The sequence below is a fragment of the Siniperca chuatsi genome, linkage group LG17, assembly GCF_020085105.1.
Source record: "Siniperca chuatsi isolate FFG_IHB_CAS linkage group LG17, ASM2008510v1, whole genome shotgun sequence".
NCBI lineage: Eukaryota > Metazoa > Chordata > Actinopteri > Centrarchiformes > Sinipercidae > Siniperca > Siniperca chuatsi.
The window spans coordinates 12,029,121-12,047,310 of NC_058058.1; the positions used below are offsets into that span (position 1 = coordinate 12,029,121).

The window sequence follows — 18,190 nt, forward strand, 5'->3', positions numbered from 1 at the left end:
GTGGTAAAATATTGCCTTGCACATAAACATCCCGTGCTGCCTATTCTCAGGTGCCAGATCTCAAATATCCCACAAGTATTCCAGCTATATTTGTAACACAACAGAGTCGACTTCAAACTACAGACAGATGATGCCGTAACGTTACAGACCGCCTGTCTAAAAGCAGATACAGTGTGTGTGTGTGTGTGTGTGTGTGTGTGTGTGTGTGTGTGTCTTTGTGGTTTTGGCTGCAGATCAACACTTTATCAAGCCTTGTCAACAACGACAACAACAACAATCCAAGACAGTGACATATTGACAAAATTATAATATATAATATAAGGGTGTTTCCATACCCAGGCCTTTCAGACAACCACACCATCAACACAACGCTAAAACTCTTCAACATGCTACGTGGGATGTGTAATGCATACCATACACCAACAGTTAAAAGGTCAACTTTAACTGTGACACAGCAAACAGTAGAGAGAGGTAAGTGTGTGAGAACTGTGTGTGGTGTGCGTTGCCCATGAAGACCTAAAGGCAACAAAGATGCACCACACAAAGCAAATGACCTGCTGCCAGTCATCTCTGGCTTTTGGTCAGCTCTCTGGTAATTTAATTGGAAGGCGGGACATCAGTTCGTCCTGGGACATTTTCTGCTCAGGATGAGCCAGTGAAGATGGGAACAGTGATTGGAGAAAACCCCAAAAAGCTGTCTGAAGAGTGAAGTTTCATTATTTGATTTAAGACATCTCTGGAAAAAACTTTGAAGTGAATGACGTGCTGCAGTTTGTCCACGGAAAAAAAATGGTTTTAAGTGCAGAACAGAACAGAGCTCACTGATGGAGTATTAAAATTAACCACAGGCAGCAGCTCCAAAAGTGTGGTGAGGCCAAATTTGTTCAAGCTTTTCACGCTATCTGAGTTCAGACTTAGTCTGCCCTGAAGGAAAAATCTGACCTTTAACATAACTTTTGGTGCATTTTTGTAGGTTAAACAGCAATGGGAGCTCTGCAGAAACAACATGCTGAATTAATTCTATAAGTTAAGTTCATTTTTGACCTTGAAAACAGTAGTTGGCAGAATAAAGGACAACTTTATCTGCTGAGGAAGACAGGATCAAAAGGTGCTGAAGAGAGAGATTTTTTTGTCAACAGCTGTTTCCAAAGTCAAGAATTAACTCTAAATCTCAGCCTCCAAATCTCTGCTCAGGTGAGAACGTGAACAGCCTGTTTTTCCTCAATGTTAAAAATTTTACGCATCTTTGCACACACAAGGCTTTCTTGTGACCGTGAGTGATGAGTTCAAACCACCTGGAACAAACTACAGGATTGAAACAGCTTGTGGGTGTAACACTGGAGCTCAAGCTCTGTAAAAATGAAAACAAAAACAAAAAAAAGGAAGAAGAAACAAATAAAGACTGGAGAAGAAAGAAACTGGCAGGAGAGCAAGCAAACAAAGCAGAAGTCTCTATTCTTAGAAGACGTTTTGTATTATTGACAGTCTTTTAGGCTATCGAGAGCATCTGTGTGTGTCCTTCAACTCAAAGCCATGGCTAAATACAGTACAGCCATCTGATATTGTCTTTGATAACAGTCCTCCACCACTAGTTTGGAGTGGAGTGATAGTCTCCACACAAACAAACACAACTGCCAATGAATCAAACCGTGACATCTACTTTCTGGTTTTCCTCGACATCAATGTTAGTCACTCTCCTGCTGTCTGAAGAGGGAGTTCAGAGAGGACAACTTTACAAAGCTAAGGGACAAATTAAGTAGTGGGGTGATTTTATTACCCACCTAGAAAGTAAAAAACCCTCCAGACTTGCAAAAAGCCACCTTTTTCTCCCAAAGCTGCTGAATACTGTGACTCCAACAACACAAAAGCATTTATGACTGCAACAAGTCTGTGTGTGTATGAGTGAGTGAGAGAGAGATCTTGTAGAGATAAGGGGGGCCCATATAGAAACAAAATAGGTCAATTGATGGCATTGATGTAAGTGAGACGACAAGCGCGCATAAACGCAGAGTCTTGCTCTCTCATCAGAGGTGGGTAAACATACGTGCTCACTCGCTCTCTCTCAGGCTTGTGTACAAAAACTTCACACCAGTAGGAAGTGGGTTATCTACACACAGGATCAGGGTTCAGGATACAAAGCCAGATCAGCTGTGTGTGTGTGTGTGTGTGAGAGAGAGTGTGATAGACAGAGAAAAGCAAACATGGTGAGGCAGGCATAATTACTTCAAACTGAATTCAATTTGGCAAAATGGTGGGTTTTGGACCAAAAAGAAGAGCTGCATTTGGCTTTGATCACTTCAATTCTGGCAAAACATTTTAGTGTGGCTCCGCTTTTGCCGCAATACAATGTGACATCATCCAGCAAGGACCAGCGTTGGCTAATCAAAGCACATCTCTGCTAGATTACTTTTAACATAATGGACGAGAATTCACACAGTTGCTGAGACGGAGAACGATGACTGTCTTTTCTGATAACTTTCGTTAGTTGTAAAATCAAACAGGTACCAAAAAAAATACATCCCCAACCAATGCAGCCCCTTTCTTGCCGAGAGTTACATAGGAATATCTATACCACTCTCATTAGTGAGCTATATCTCCTTGAGTCTTGTTGTCACCATGAGGAGTCCAGGCAACCAGACTGGACTTTCAGAAATAATTTATACACTTTGGTTTTTGTACAGATTAAACAAATGAGATATAACGTGTTAATTATTTCTTTAGAGATGCTGGTAGGTAGATTTTGTTACCTTTGAACAGAGTTTCCACCTGTTTCAAGTCTTTATGCTAAGCTACACTAATCAGCTGCTGGCTCCAGTTTCGTATTTACCATAGAGAGGTAGCCATGTTCTCATCTAACTCTCTGCAAAAAAAGCGAATAAATGGATTTCCCAAAATGTCTTATCTATTTCCTTTGACACAGTGCTGTTTTGGTGAAAACGCCCAGCAACTTCTCAAAACTTTGTCCTGCAGGTTTTCAGTTTACTTCAACAGACTAGTTTCAGTATAAATCCATGTTTACTTCATGTTTATTTTGGAGATTTTGGCCTTTATTGGACAGTTCTGCAAGAAGAGAGCAAGCGAGGACTCAAGGTTGTCGAGGTTGCATGATAAGTGTCTAAAAATCTCTCCACAGCGGGATACCGAAGGAACAAAGTTGCGTCTGCTCCCGCTGTGACTCTCAAGCGTCTTCATGCAGTGTGGAAACCATTAAACCAACAGATCTAGAGTCGCGATGAGTATACTGGTGTTGGCTCACAGCACAGTATTCAACAGCAGTGTTACAACATGCTTGAGTCAATTTGGAAGATATATAGTGCGAATGGCCTTTATGGGTGTATATATATGGGCAGATCAAAAGCCTTTCTATGTGTATGTATGCATTCGGGGGGGGTGTGCTCTGTCTGCATATGTGCAAATGTATGTTTATGTGCATGAGTGCGTGGGTGTGTGTTCATGTGACTGCCTGCGCGTGACTGTTGTCTGGCTACATTTCATGCACTTGACTGTATGCGTCGGTAATAACCTGATGCTCACTCAGCACCAGTTGAAAGTGATTTCATCAAGAGGAAGTCGACTGCTTTCACTTCAGCTGAATCGGCACCCAATCTGAAACCTAGGCAGCATCGCAACATGTCGAAAGCAAGAGGCTGACACAACGAGGGATAGATTTTTCAGAAAGAGGTGTGCACAGTGCTTGTGTGTGCAAATCCTGTCAGGTCGCCCCAAAACCAAGACCACGATCAGATCACGCCAAAGCCACATACTGAACATCTATCCCGTATTGTTCTGCGCATGGTTTTCAGCAGAAAAGAAACACATTAGACTCGAAAGACCATAGAGGGAGAACATCTGTTGGCTATTTACATCTCTCTTTGGGACCTTTGTTGTGTTTTTGTGCAGATTTACTAGACCAAGCAGCAAAATAAAAGACACAAAGAGGACTTTAAAATGCAGTGTTAAGAATGAATACAAGTAAAATGGGTGCTACCTCCTTAGTGTTTGCTTATGTGTGCATGTGATACTCACCAAAAGGCCATGAAAGCTTCATAAATGTCGTTGCGACGTTGTTGTTTGGTCCAGGTTGCAATCCTAAGCCCTGCAGTCGTACCTGAACACACACAAAATCCAGACCCAGCAAATCAGCACAGTGCACCAAGACACACACACATACAGTCAGTCAGGTTATACTGTACATTAAATCAATACAGCAACCAACACGACAACAAATACGCACATCCGCTCTTACTCTCTGATGAGCACAAGCATAAAAATAAATCAGTAGTTGCCAATGAACCCGAACACACACAAACCAGCAAGACGCTTAATGAAAAGTCTCTCTCCTGTCACTCTGACTTTGCACCAGTAATTTGATGGAGAAGCAGCAGCAGTCCAACACATATATTTAAACTAAATTGTACGCTGAATCAAAGAAAAAAGTGTGCAGAATCCTTCAAACATATTTGATCTGAAACAGTATAGGAGTATTATCAAATGGATGTATATTAAAGAAGGTTATTGTCCTCTAAGGTAACTAATACACAACTTATAAATGTTTTCTGACACCAAAAAGGCGGAGGAGCTCTCTTGTTGATTTAACAGCGACATTTATATCAGTGTAACTAACGATTATATTATCGTTTAAATCTGCCAGTTATTTCCTGGATAAATCAATTAATCGCTTGGTCTATAATATGTCAGAGACTAGTTGAAAAATGGCCTAGCAATTTCCCAAGCACAGCACAAGGTGACGTCTTGGGATTTCTTGTTTTGTCTGACCAAACTCAAAAGATATTCAATTTACTACCATAAAACATTAAGAAAACCAGCAAATATTCACATTTGAGATGCCTGAACCAGAGATTGTTCTGGTCCTTTTGCTTTAGACATAACTTTAACAATTCATTGATTTGTAAAATTGTTGCTGACTAATTTTCTTTCGATTGATCTACTAATCTTTTCAGGCCTAAACATCATTTTATATTTTTTATATATTAAAATCAAACTGCAGACTGGTGGCATCACACCCACAACTGATGACATTTAACTGATAATGAAAACACAGCTGAATAGTTGATTGCAAAGCTGGACATTCCTCATATTTTCTTTGTTTTTAATTGGCAAGCCCAGAATCAAAAAATACCGATAGCTCTTTGTTTTTTTCCCACGGTCACAGGTGTGTTATTCATTACAGTAAAATGTAAGACGCAGTGACGAAGGAAATGAAGCTTATTCTAAGCTACTACTAATGTCCTCAATGTCCAAACTACAACCCGTCTGTTTTTAAACCTTCTATACCTGCTTTACATATAAACACCATTCAGAAATCCTAATTATAAAAACACTTTATAATTAGAGCAACCTAATTATTTAACCTGACCTGTCCCAGGTTGTCTGCACCTTCAGCCTCTCCTCTCGTTTTGTTTTGTTTTTGACACAGGCCTACAGAAACTACTGTAAATGCCGCCTCCTCCTCCTCCTCCTCCTCCTCCTCCTCCTCCTCTCTGCAGCAGCAACCTGAGATGCTGTGTAACGTTTTATTCCGCTTGCCGGAGCCGACCAACAGCGGCTAGAAAACGTCTAATATCCGTCCCCTGTCGTCGCCGGTGTGTTTACCGGACACCGAGCTCACCTCGCCGGGTTGTGTCAGCCGCCGGCTCCGTGTTGTTGTCCGCTGTCGGACAGTCGTTCGGCTCTGCAGCAGCTTTTGTTGCATAGGTTGTCCGCTACTCCTGCAACTGAAGCAAGGGCTTTAAATACGCCTTTAAAGGAATATCTGTCGGAAGAAGAGACGTAGCGCTGGCTTCCGCCGACGTCACGGCTAATTTGCATAAAGGGGCGGGGCTGTTGCGGTGGTATGCAAACAAGAAGAGAGGCTGGATTTTTAAAGGGGAATACCGTCAAACATATTCAGTGGTAGAAAGTCACTAAGTACGTTTACTCAACTACAATTTTGAGGTACTTGTACTTTACTACTTTATACTTCTACTCCACCATACTTCAGAGGGAAATGTAGGTAGGTTTTCACATATAAGGAATTTGCCTGGGTATTTTGGTGCATAACAATAAACATAGAAAGAGAAAATAAAAATAATAAAAAGCAAGTACTGCACAAGTCAAGAAACTATTAATTAGAAAAAAAATTATAGTAAAAATATTGTAAAATATATTTTAAAACAAAAGAGCTGTACAGTTTTGCGCAGGAATGTACAAAATATTGACCAAGGAATGTGCAAAACTTATACTGAATGAAAATGTGCAATGTACAGAGATAATAATCCAAAAGATGTGTGCCAATGTAATGCACTGAGACAGATGTGAAGACTGTACGTTAATATAACGTGTAGTGTCTATGGGATAAGAGTCTGTGTCAGTGGGGGTGCTGGGCCTTGTTGATGAGGCCAGCTATATGAGATTATGTGTATATGAGCAGCAACAAGCAGTACAAAACCATTCACCATACACAAGACAACAATACATAAACAACAATATGCACACACAGCAAAACAACATTAATCAGAATCAGAATCAACTTTATTGGCACAGTATGTGTACACATACAAGGAATTTGACTCTGGTTTTAAGTTGCTCTCCATATGCTTACTCACAGATTGAAGAGCAATTAACTGGAAGATAGAAATAGACATACAGCTAAAAACAAGGACAAAGCTGAACAAAGAGAAAGAAAGGTAAAAAAAACAAACATATAACTATTATGTACATACATTAAAAATAGATGCATATATAAATATATATAAAAAGCCACAATGACCAACAACATACAATGTCTACATACAAGTCAGGTATTTCTGTAAATGGTAAACAAATGCAAATATTGCAATGGAATAAATATTGAAGGGGTAATGTAATAGATTACTTTATGTACATGAAGTGGGTGGTAATTAAAGAGTAACTAACAAACACACAAAACAAAACACAGAGGCAAGACAATAAACATGACCTACAGTGGGGATGTGATGGGACATGATAATAACAAGGGTATGGCTTATGTAAGAGTTAATTTATAGGTTAAAATCATTACCTTTAGTGTGTATATATAAATTGGTATGGGCAAGAGAGCGTGTGCAATAATGATGACAACAAAGATTACGACAGCAACAACAAGATAATAAAAACAACAATAATGATGATGGTTACGATTAAAGATTAGGATTTTACATACAAAACATATCATCACGTATACTGTATCTATAGAGAGAGAGAAAGCAGTTTAAAGCAGCTAAACACTGAAGTACTGCTCACATGTTAATGTGTCACTTTTAAATGCAGGATCTTCATGTATAATGGAGTATTTTTATAGTCTGATATTGCTACTTGTGCACAAGTACATGATCTGAATACTACTTCCACCATTTTTTAACCCTAGTGTTTTGTTGACATTGGCTTTACTCACAGCCCCCAATTCTGTATGTGTAAAACATAATTACTTTTTCCTTTTCATCCAACCTTATTAAACCCAATATGTAGACAAGTATTAAACTTATAAACTCCAATAGCAGAAATCCAAATGGATTTATTTGGGATTTAGGAGGGGTAGTGCTGCATAAAAAGTACTGTCACCACCAACCACAGATATAGAGCATATTAAAATCCATTGTATTTAACCATGTTTTACTGCTGGAGTCTCTGAGACCCCAAACAGTACTGATGTGTAATTTTCTGTAGCAGAGGTTGTGAAGTATCAAGCTGATGAAAAAATGTTAAGTATGTTTTTGAGCTGTTAAAGATGGCCCAGGTAAACAAAGTCACATGCTTATTTCCAGGACCTTCCTTTCTTTTTCTACCTTTATTTATTTCAGCCTTTGAGTTCGCTATGATAACATCATAAAATCATAATAAAGACAGGGCCGCATTAAACCTCTCTAGGGGGCCCCCGGGACAAAAGAAGTAGCTGCAGGCCCCTAGTTTCTTCCACTCTGTGTTTTTTTCATTAGCCAGAACCTCTATAGGTGAGTTTCCCTACAGCCCAGGTAGGTTGAGCTTCTTGATGAATGTATGACAGCTATAATTTGCTCATGTAACACCAGGTGACTCTCTAATTATCAAGAAAAACAGCAACAAAGAGCACAGAAGGGATCTGGAGCTCCCTCTGCCTCTCCCTGTGTATGAACATACACACTGATTACATGCTTCGGCTTCTGAAGCCTCATTTGAGGAGGAACTGTCACCAAAACACAGAGAGAAACGTGAAGAGACAGACGAATTGGGTGATGTGAGGAGTGACAGAGGAGTGTTTCCTGATGTGGTAAAAATAACTTATTTTGTATATTCAGTGTCAGTCAGCTGAGGCTGACTGAGCTAGAATCTGCACACAGCTGAATTTCTAGACTTAAGGGATCAGATTTACAACATAAACACCCATAAATCATTATTTAGAGTTAAAGTTCTGTCAGATGTCAAGACATTATTTAGAGTGCAAATATCACTATCCTGTTACTGGTCTGTCACAACCTGCATGAACACGAAACCATAAAAATATAGTAAACAGGACAAATCAGTGCTGTAGTGATTTAAACTGTGTTCATAACAGTCACACTGATGAAATGGCATTTATCTTATCTTATCTTATATCTTAAAAGAAAAGTCTGGCAATATTCAATATTTTTCATGACAAATGTGTTGATTCTAATAACAAGTCTGATACATATTTATTCCTCTGTGCCTTAGAGCTCCATTGTTTTCCAAAATATTTTTATTATTATTTTATTGTTGGGTATTTTTACCATTTTATTTTTGTATTGTTTTTAATTGTCTGATTGTATTTGCCCTGAAATGTTTTAATCCTGGTTCAGCACTTTGTAACTTTGTTTTCTGCTGTATAAATAAAGTTTGTGCTGATGATGATGACAATGATGATTTTTATTATAAAAACTATTAAAAGTGCATAAATGAGCCTCACTGTTGCACTGGTTGACATGTTTCTTTATTACCATGAACATGGTTTATTTCATCCACACATCATCCTGCTGCTGTAAATACTCTCTAAAGCACCAAATGTGTATTCATCCGCAGCTGAAAGTAGTTCCCAACAAATGCTTTTTTTTACTCCTGTTTGAATAACGTTTGCTAAAACTACAGTGCCCAGCTGTTTTAAGCATTCTTTAAGGCCAGTTTCTTACTATGACTGACTTGGCCCTACATTAACACACTATTTTCTGTTTTGGTTAATTCAAAAGAAAGATTTTAGTATTTGTCTTTTTCCCTTTCTTTTCTTACTGGTTTGAAGTGGGGGGCAGGGCTCAGTTGGTGTTGTCATGTATTTCCTTTTAATCAAATTATAGTGATGACAGTTGGGAGGTTGTTTGCTTATGGTGTCAGTCAAATGTGATCAAACCACACTCACATAGTCCTGATGAAGCAGAGTTTTTGAGTGTTAAACTCTAAATAAACAATAACTAAAGATGTTTTTTTCCCCAAACTCTAACTTTGATTGTAGCTTATTTTGTCATTAATATATCAAAATGTGTGAAATTTGCGACCAGGTTTCCAGGGGCTTTACAGATGAACATCTTCAGAAGGAACAGCGAGACAAACTGCATTGTTGATTTTGGTGTTTTCATGGCATGGCTTTTGTTTTGTTCTTTTTTCTGCAATTACAAAGAGTCAGAAATAGAACTAAAGCATAAAAGGCTGCACTAGCTACTACAGTGCTAATGAAGTTAAGAGGAACTATCTTTTTTTCTTTGTAGCATTGTGCCTCTGTTGACTAGTTACTGTTTCAACACTGCTGAGTTTTTCAAGTCAGGTTTTCAGTTGCAGCACAAACAGCTCTTAAATCTAGCTCTTGCTCCATGAAAGTAAAAGTTTATGGATTGAAGGAAACTGACTAAGAGCTGTAGGAGATACCGAAAAAAAACTTATCTTCCACTGCAGCCGAGGACTGAGCGGACCTGCACGTGAGAGATTAACAGCTGCTCGTGGCCAGCACACACATAAAGTCACATAAACATACATATTTACACAGATACACCTGCACAGAACTCCACACACACAGTATTTAAAGGACTGGAAGGGAGTTTCAGCAGGGCTTTGATGTAAAAACACCTTGACCGGCTCAACAGGGAGGTCAGAGGTCATTCACAGCAGCAGCCCTGCAGGGATTCAGGAACACCTGAGCAGGGTGGACCAAGCCTCTTCTAGCTTTATGTTGTATCCTTCTCATCACTCTGCCACCCTGAAGCCTATTCAGAGGAAGCATGAGTCACAGGGCTTCTATGTTTGCTGTGGAGAAAGCTTTGAATCGTGGAGCTGAAGCAATGAAGTGATTAATTATTTAGTCTAACTGACTGAATTAGCCATTTGACAATGCTTTTTACTTTTGAGTTATTTTCCCCAGCACAAATGCCAAATATTTTCTTGTTTCGTCTTCTCAAATATGAGTATTTGCTGCTTTTCTTTGTTTTCTCTTTATATTTGAATAAAAACTGAATATTTTAGGGTTTTGGACTGATAGTCGGATAAAACAAGGACATGCCAACTTGGGCTCTTTATTATAATGGGCATTTTTCATTTTATAGACAAAACAGTTAATCGTTTAGCTGAGAAAATAACTAACAGATAAATTGATAAAGAAAATAATTAGTTGCAGCCCTATTATATTGATATTGCAGATTCTGATCTATGAAACTGAACTTCCATCAACCCTCATTAGCAAACTTGCTGCCACTTTAATTTCTCTCTGTATCAAACAGCACCCTCTTATGGTGAACTCTAGTAAGTGCAGAAACATGGGAATGGAGTTTTAACTCCATCTACTTGTGAAAATCATTTGCATCCAGCATGTATTTCTGGGATGGGCGCAGTAATAAATGCCTGCCATAAAATCTTTAAGATGTTAGATTGTGAAACGTTGCACAGAGCAGTGATACGCAACCTTGGGAAACAATATCTACTCATGATTCATCGTTGCATTATGTCTGTGGGTTCTGACCAGGTCAACCAGAGGATTTTTTTCCTCTGGAGGTAAAAAGAAGAACGTCTGAAAAACTACTCGCAGCTCCTCTGCAACTCCCAGGTTGGGAACTACTGTCAGAGAGTGAAATGAAACTTGCTCTGGTTGAAAATAAAGAGAAACTGAAGACTTAGTTTTATAAATTGTGTATTTTCTTTGTTCACTGTTGCTTAAATATTAGAAAATCTTGTTAACAGTCTTGGAGATTTCATACAGTTTCATGTTAAGTCTTATAAAAAGTCAGTGAAGACAATATTCACAAAAACAGTTGAGTTGTTTGCATTGTCACCAGTTTAGTTTACAGGTGGAATATATTTTATGTTCATGTTCACTAGTTATATACAGAGTATAAAAATATAAATAAAAGATAAGTTGAACCTTTGAATGAACCTCAGGTGATATGAACCAAAATGATCCCCCTTGTAATCTTTTCTGTTAATTCCGATTCTTCAAGAGTCCCAGAAAGTTCACTTTTTGGAGAGAAAAAGGGGCTGCGAAAAATGTGAAAATAAGAAAACTTCAGTCTGTCCTGCTTCACTTAGTTAATCCAAATAACACTATTGTAATAATAACTAGTTAGAAATCCTTATATGCACAGAACACAAATGTCTGCAGACTATAAATATATTTTAATATATGAGAGGCAATTTATATAAAAATGTTTTTCCTTCACTTGTTAAAACAAACTACCTGGTAACACAAATTAAACTAATCTCGTAGGGAAATAAATAGAGAAAAAAGTAGAAACTTTGTCTAGCAATGAGGTAAGTATTTGATAAAGAAATACAACAAGAGCTGTGGGGTTAGTGCTTATTTTGTGTGTTTTTATCAGATTCCAGTTGTAGGACTAAACTTGTGACAAGTTTGAGTCCAGCTCCCAAGTGTGTATCCTCTTTCGTCATATTTCCCATCACTGTACATTGTCCATTAAAGCATAACTTCCATCAAAAAAAAAAAAAAAAAAATTCAGGGCTTTTCCCACAGTGATTGTGAAATCTCCAATCTCAGTAGTTTTGTTTTCAGTTAGTTTGACTTCTTTAAGCTGCAGAAACTCACGTCAAAAACACCTTTGGAGGCGAGGCTCAGTCACACAATGTTCCCACGTAATACTAGTGTGATCAAACTGAAAATAAAACAGGGTACAGCATTAAATAAAGAATGGTATGACAATACTAAAAATGTATAAACCTTCAGTAAAGTGAAGCACTTTGCATTAAAAATAACCTATCCAGCAGAACTTGTGCCCACTTTTCTTTTTTCATTCTTGTCCTTGTCCTATTATTCCCGAAAAATAACATGTTAGTACTGTTAGTATTTCAAATCACCACTTCACAGCAGGCGGGAGAAGCTGCTCAGTTGGTGACACTTTATGTAAACTTGTTGCGTCACATGACACATCACACGTGATTCCTTCATGTCTCTGAGATGCAAAAGGCAAGTCGAGGTTGTGATCTCGATCCCCCCCTTAACAATCACAGATCTTCACTCCTTTTCCCACAGATTCTCAACATGGGGTCAGTTCACAGGAAGTCCCAGTGTGGTTTTAAAAGAGCGATGGCATTAAGAACTTGGGCACTACCAGAAAGGCAACCGCTCTACTCAACCTTCCAGATGGCGATCTTTCCGTCGTGTTTGCCTGCTCCACTGAGGATATACCGATCCTCAGCAGAGCAGAGCGCCGACACCTTGTCGTTGTGGCCGTGAAGCTCCTTCAAGACCTGGTAGCGTTCTGTGTCCAGGATGTAAATTTTCCCTTTGGTAGAACTGCGGCCAACACCGCCAACCCACACCTGGTAGAGAAAAAAAAAAAGGATTTTTTTTTTAAAAAGAAGGAAAAATTATGTGAATTTCTTTCATGTCACTACCAGGATTCTAATGCATTTATAGGTGATTTTGAAGTATTTTATGCGTGTGTGTAAAAGTACTGTATATTAACCTGGTTTTTAACTTTGATCATGCAGTAACATCCGGTGCAGTCCTGTAGAGCCACGCGGTGAAATGGTTTGGTCGTGTCCTTAATGTGCCAAATACACACTTCTCCTGAGTCCACACAAACACTCCACAGCTCCTCCCTCTGACACACACACACACACACACACACACACACACACACATAGAGGAAGAAGGGTCACACTCATATACGATCCACAACAAAACACACCAAGATACCAGAGAGATAAACTGTGTGTGTGTGTGGTACCTCAGGTAACAGCAGTACACTGCTGAACGTAGCTGTGGATCCTTTTTGTTGCTCTGGCAGATTCAGACGATGTTTCACTGAGCCGTTCCTCCACATCTCCATTATATTGTCCCTGGAGCCTGGAGAGAAAAACAAAGAAAGACAGAGAGAAATTATTCCATTTCCATCGTCAAGTTTCAAGCTCAAGTTTCCTGTTTTAAATACTCGAGCGAGTGTGTGAAACTTACAGCACCACAGCGTTCCATTACAGCTGGAGACAGACTGCAGACGGTTGCAGGAGATGCGAAAGTGCCTCTTCACCTGAGTGGTTTGACATAAAAATCACAATTATGAGAAATGTATCTACTATCTGTTGAAACAGAAAACCAATAATAACATAGTTTACACAGTCCCCCATCTAACAAAGCGTTGGTTTGAAACTGACCTGTAGTGTCGAGACGTCCCACACCATGACGCTTCCCTCTGCACTGCAGGAGTACGCCACCCTCTGGCTGATAAACAAAGCGCACTAGTAAGATTTTTTTTTTAGTTAAATACGATTATATTTACCGGCATCAAAGCTCAGAAACAATATTGCAAAAGTGTGAAGTTACAACACAGTTATACAAAACTGCTTTTAAATCATATAAAATCAGAAACACCGTCAGTGTAAGTTGCTTTTATGGGATCAAAATAAGTGTGTGTCTGTCACCTGTATTTGTCTGTGTCAAGAGCCAGTCCGGTTACCTCCGCCCTGTGTTCAGTCAGCTGTCTGTTACAGACCATAGCCACCATGCTGATGATGTAGATTACTGAGTCCTCAGAGCCCATCCAGACCTGGTCCTTATCAACTCCCAGCATACAGTTCTGCAAACAGAGACAGAAAGACACCAAGAGTTACACAGTTACAGAGAACAGAACAAACAAGTGTCTGAGAAATGTATGAGAAAATTATAGGTTTTAAGACTAAATATAGAAACATTAAGGGCCAATTTTTGGTTGAATAAGAATTCTGGATATTTTAAAATAGGCCACAGAGAGGCTGTTGAGAGGAGGCAACATAAGAGATGTAAATGTAAGCGTAGCCGACATACTTGTTCTAGTATTTTCAGCTGCATAAATTATACATCAATGACCCGAGTTTTCCTTATAACAAGGTAAATGATTTGCTGGTGTAATAAATCTAATCGCTACTTATTTGCACAGGGCTTCGTACAGTTGGATTTCTCTTTACAGGGAAATATAAAGTAGAGCTGAAACAATTACTCGAATAAATAATTAGTCGACTGACAGAAAATTAATCGGAAACTAATTGCTTAGTTATTGGAAAGTTATTTTTCCAGCAAAAAATTTTAAAAATTTGCTGGTTTTAGCTTCTAAAACTGTGAGGATTTGCTGCTTTTCAAGTGATAGTAAATTGATTCATTGATTTGGACTGTTGGTCGGACAAAACAAAACATTTGAACTGTCACCTTGGGCTTTAGGCAACTGTGGCGAACATTTTTCTAAAGAGATAGAGGAAACTTCACTTTTTTCTGACATTTAATTGATTAATCACTGATTAATCAAGAAAATAATCATTAGATTAGTTGCAGCCCTTATATAAAGAAAGTTGGGTTTATCTACAGTATGTCTGTTCCTAACAGGTAAGTGTAGCAGGTATGTATAAGAGTAAGTAGATTAGGTAATGCATAATGATAAGCATTATTTTGAGCTAAGAGTTTAGTGTGGAAGGAACTTCATTTTGCATTACCTAACTGCTCCACTAGGTGGTAACATTGTCTAATAAAGTTAGCTGCACTGTCCTCTCAACACCATTACATCTACTGTAATATCACAGTCTATTTACAGATTCAAACTTAACCAACATAAAACTATGTGGAAAAAAATGTATTTGGTTGCAGTTGTCAGCCACAACTTTATTTTAAAAAAAGTAAGAAAAGAAAGAAAAATCCCCCAGATTTAAAAATAAGAATTAGCTTGTCCCCTAAATTTCACTTATTTTCTCATCACTTGCTATTTTAATCATCTGTCATGCTTCAAGTAACTACTGTAGAAGTAAGAGCAGGTTCAGATGTTTAATATGTGAACTGGTAGAGAACTGTGTGCAAATATTATGGTTGGAGTATAGAGAAAACACACTCTGCGTATCTCTTTCTCACACACACACACACACACACACACACACACACACTCACACACACATATATATATTTCATGTGACTGTGACCTGCATGCTTGGCGTAGAGGTCAGTGATTAGCACAGTCCTAAGAAGTGCCTTAAAACCTTACACTCATCCTTAACCTCATTTTCCATGAACATTCTCCGAAGAGCTTTAAGGCACTCATGCCAACTTTTACTTGTTTATACTTTGTTATAAAAGTCGATGTTTGCACAGACAGTGTTTTGGTCTTCGGGGAATTAAAACTATTCAAAACACACTGTACCCTCCCCAAAACATGTGCTTGTAAGTCTGCAGAAAATACTGACACTGTTTGAAGTGAAGCAACAGGAGCAAAAAATAAACCTGAGGAAAACGGTTTTATCTGTGTCTGATGTCAGTGGCATGTGTGTGCTGCTTATCTGCTGATTCTGTCCAGTGATGTGAAGTAGTCACATCAACATGTTTTCATTTAGTGATGGGAAAACAACCAAAACATCATGGTCACTACAACATTATGAATTAAAACAGCATTAGCTAGCATTACTGCTTTCAATATCTTACTGTGAGCAATATATGCATGTTTTTCTACAATTTTTTTTCCATTTAAACAATGCCAACGTTCTTACATGCATCCGTGTTTCACATCATCCTGACTCTAGCAGCTTGTACAAAAACCTTGTCTAAATAAAATACAGTCTAAAAATTGGGAAAAAGAGATACAAATTGAAATACCTGAGAAACTCAGTTTACTTCTACCAATTCACTGACTTGAAGAGATTTTTGTTGGAAAAATCTGATTCGGTTTTGTCATAACTCCTGGGCAGAAATCAAAATTAACTAGGACCAAAGACTCTTGCTGGAGAGAATGTGGATCAGATTGGTGGATATATTTTGCTATTGCCTGTGTTTTAAGCCTTTTTAAGAGAAAGTGAAACACTTAATGTCAAGGACACCTGGTGTTAGTATTCACGTTTTGTTTATCTCTCTGTGTTTTAAGGGTTTATGCCTAAAGGTTTGCGTAAAACTATTATCTATCATCAGAAAATTGTTAGGGCTGCAGGTAACAAAACGATTACCAAATGTTGGCTTCAGGAAACAAGCTGTAAACACAACATTGATAACCTTTTAACCTTAATCACCTTTTAAGTTGATATAGCTAACATGTTAGCAAACATTTGCCTATTTTCACATCCAGCAGATACAAAGCAACAATAGCATTTATTTGAAGTCATGTTTCTGGCAACCTGATGAATTTAAGTCCAGTATTCACTCTCCTTTTAGCTCTGTTTTAGTCTCCACCAACTCCCGAGAGAAATATCTGGCTCTTTAGCTGCTAAATGTTCCACTGTTGTTCACCAGGTAGTCACTAACTGTGTCTGTCTGCCGTTTTGTGCTGGGCAGACAGCTTTTATCAGAGCTATGCACACATTTTGGAAATTTCAATATCCAGACCAACTTCTTCTGTCTTCTGTGTCTTTTTGTGTATCCTGCATCTTTGTGTTTTTGTGCATTTTTTTGCATTTGTGTTTTGGCATGCAGTTGAACTGGTGTGTTAGTGTGTGCAGTGTGTGTTTTCTTTACCAGTTTTGCATTCCCAACTTGACAGGTGTGTGTGAGGGACCAGCTGGAGGCATCAAACACCATTACCTTCCCCCCGCTCACAGACACCCATAACTGACCTGAAACACACACACACACAAGCGCGCAGTATTTATCAGTCTCAGTACCTTATCTCTAACTGTTTACTCTTTCAGGAAGCCAAGAAGAAATGTGAATATCAACCAACAGTTTTGAACGGAAACACTTCATGTTCCAAATTATTTTTCTGCTGCCTGACTCCACCCAGGCTTAACCTAACGGTCAGTTTCCTTCAACGTATTCAGCGCTATTTAAAAGCACCGCTAGAGGGAAAAAAGAAAAAAAAAGAAAGTAAGATCCTGTATTTCATAGGAGGGGAGACAGAGAGGGACAGTGTGACATAGAGAGGAAGTAGAGAACTGTTGGGTGTAAAAAGTGAGAGAAATTGAGAGGGAGCGGAGAGGAGAGGGGGAACTGGCCATATGCCAGGAATTCAATTCAGTGACCTATATTTAACTCAGACAGTTAGAGAGAGGCAGAGAGAGGCAGGATCTGAATAGCCAGATTTGTTCTTGTCACCAACAGAAATCCCAAAGAGCTGACTGCTATGGAGGAACAGAACACAGTCTGTATATGTGGGCATCAAGTATGAGTGTGCACGAATGTTTTAGTGCTGGGGGTCAGTCTGCCACCAGCCGGGCATATAAGTGGCCCCAGATGGTCGGTCCACTGAAGGCCATGGCTTTATAGTTCTTTTTAAGTTGTTCCCTCTCACTCTTCCTGCCACATAATGCGCCAGTCTGTCTGCCCCCATAATAAAATCACAGGACTGTATACAAAGGCTGAACAACAGTAAACAACTCTTGTGTTTTAAGGTCAAGTGTGATGACTGGGAATGCCTGATGGGTGACACATAAAGTGTCTTAGTAAAGTTTTGGGCTACCACAAGCTGCCAGAACAGCTTTAATGCTCCTTGGTGTAGGTTTTTTGCAGTCTCTGGAACTCTACTGGAGGGATAAACACCATTTTTTCCAAAAGATGTCCTCTCATTTGTTGTTTTTATGATGTGGGGGAGAGCACTGTCTAACACATTATCATTCCAAAATCCGAAATCTGGTGATATTTATAAATAGTTTTTAAGTCAGTAAAAACATATTGAGTGCATATTGACAAAGATACTATTCTTTTTTCATTTTAAAATCCATTAAATTCTAAAATGCTGTATGCCCCCTCGTCAGCCCGGCTTCAAAAACTTGTAAAATATTGTATTTGGATGGAAGTTTTGTCACTACAGAAGAG

At 38.7% G+C, this 18,190-nt stretch overlaps 2 protein-coding genes across 7 annotated transcripts in view; both read right to left on the reverse strand.

The window, feature by feature from the left end:
* Window positions 1–5,786, reverse strand: part of LOC122864940 (solute carrier family 45 member 4) — a 56,157-nt gene extending 50,371 nt beyond the window's left edge. Inside the window, exons 1-2 of one of the 2 annotated variants that reach the window (XM_044172738.1) lie at window positions 5,630–5,786; window positions 4,027–4,108 (exon numbers count right to left, since the gene is read on the reverse strand). The gene's annotated coding sequence lies outside the window, so the exon portion shown is untranslated. Of the gene's footprint in view, window positions 1–4,026; window positions 4,109–5,377; window positions 5,513–5,629 lie in introns of those variants that run through there. The other variant, XM_044172739.1, reaches the window with a different exon arrangement.
* Window positions 5,787–11,099: 5,313 nt separating this feature from the next.
* Window positions 11,100–18,190, reverse strand: part of dennd3a (DENN/MADD domain containing 3a) — a 30,740-nt gene continuing 23,649 nt past the window's right edge. For all 5 annotated transcript variants that reach the window (XM_044172750.1, XM_044172749.1, XM_044172748.1 and 2 more), the window contains 7 exons: window positions 16,895–16,992; window positions 13,861–14,015; window positions 13,594–13,660; window positions 13,397–13,469; window positions 13,170–13,288; window positions 12,906–13,043; window positions 11,100–12,759 (listed from right to left, as the gene is read on the reverse strand). In XM_044172750.1, the coding sequence (XP_044028685.1) occupies window positions 12,565–12,759; window positions 12,906–13,043; window positions 13,170–13,288; window positions 13,397–13,469; window positions 13,594–13,660; window positions 13,861–14,015; window positions 16,895–16,992 (845 nt within the window). In that variant the 3' untranslated portion in view covers window positions 11,100–12,564. The remainder of the gene's footprint in view (window positions 12,760–12,905; window positions 13,044–13,169; window positions 13,289–13,396; window positions 13,470–13,593; window positions 13,661–13,860; window positions 14,016–16,894; window positions 16,993–18,190) is intronic.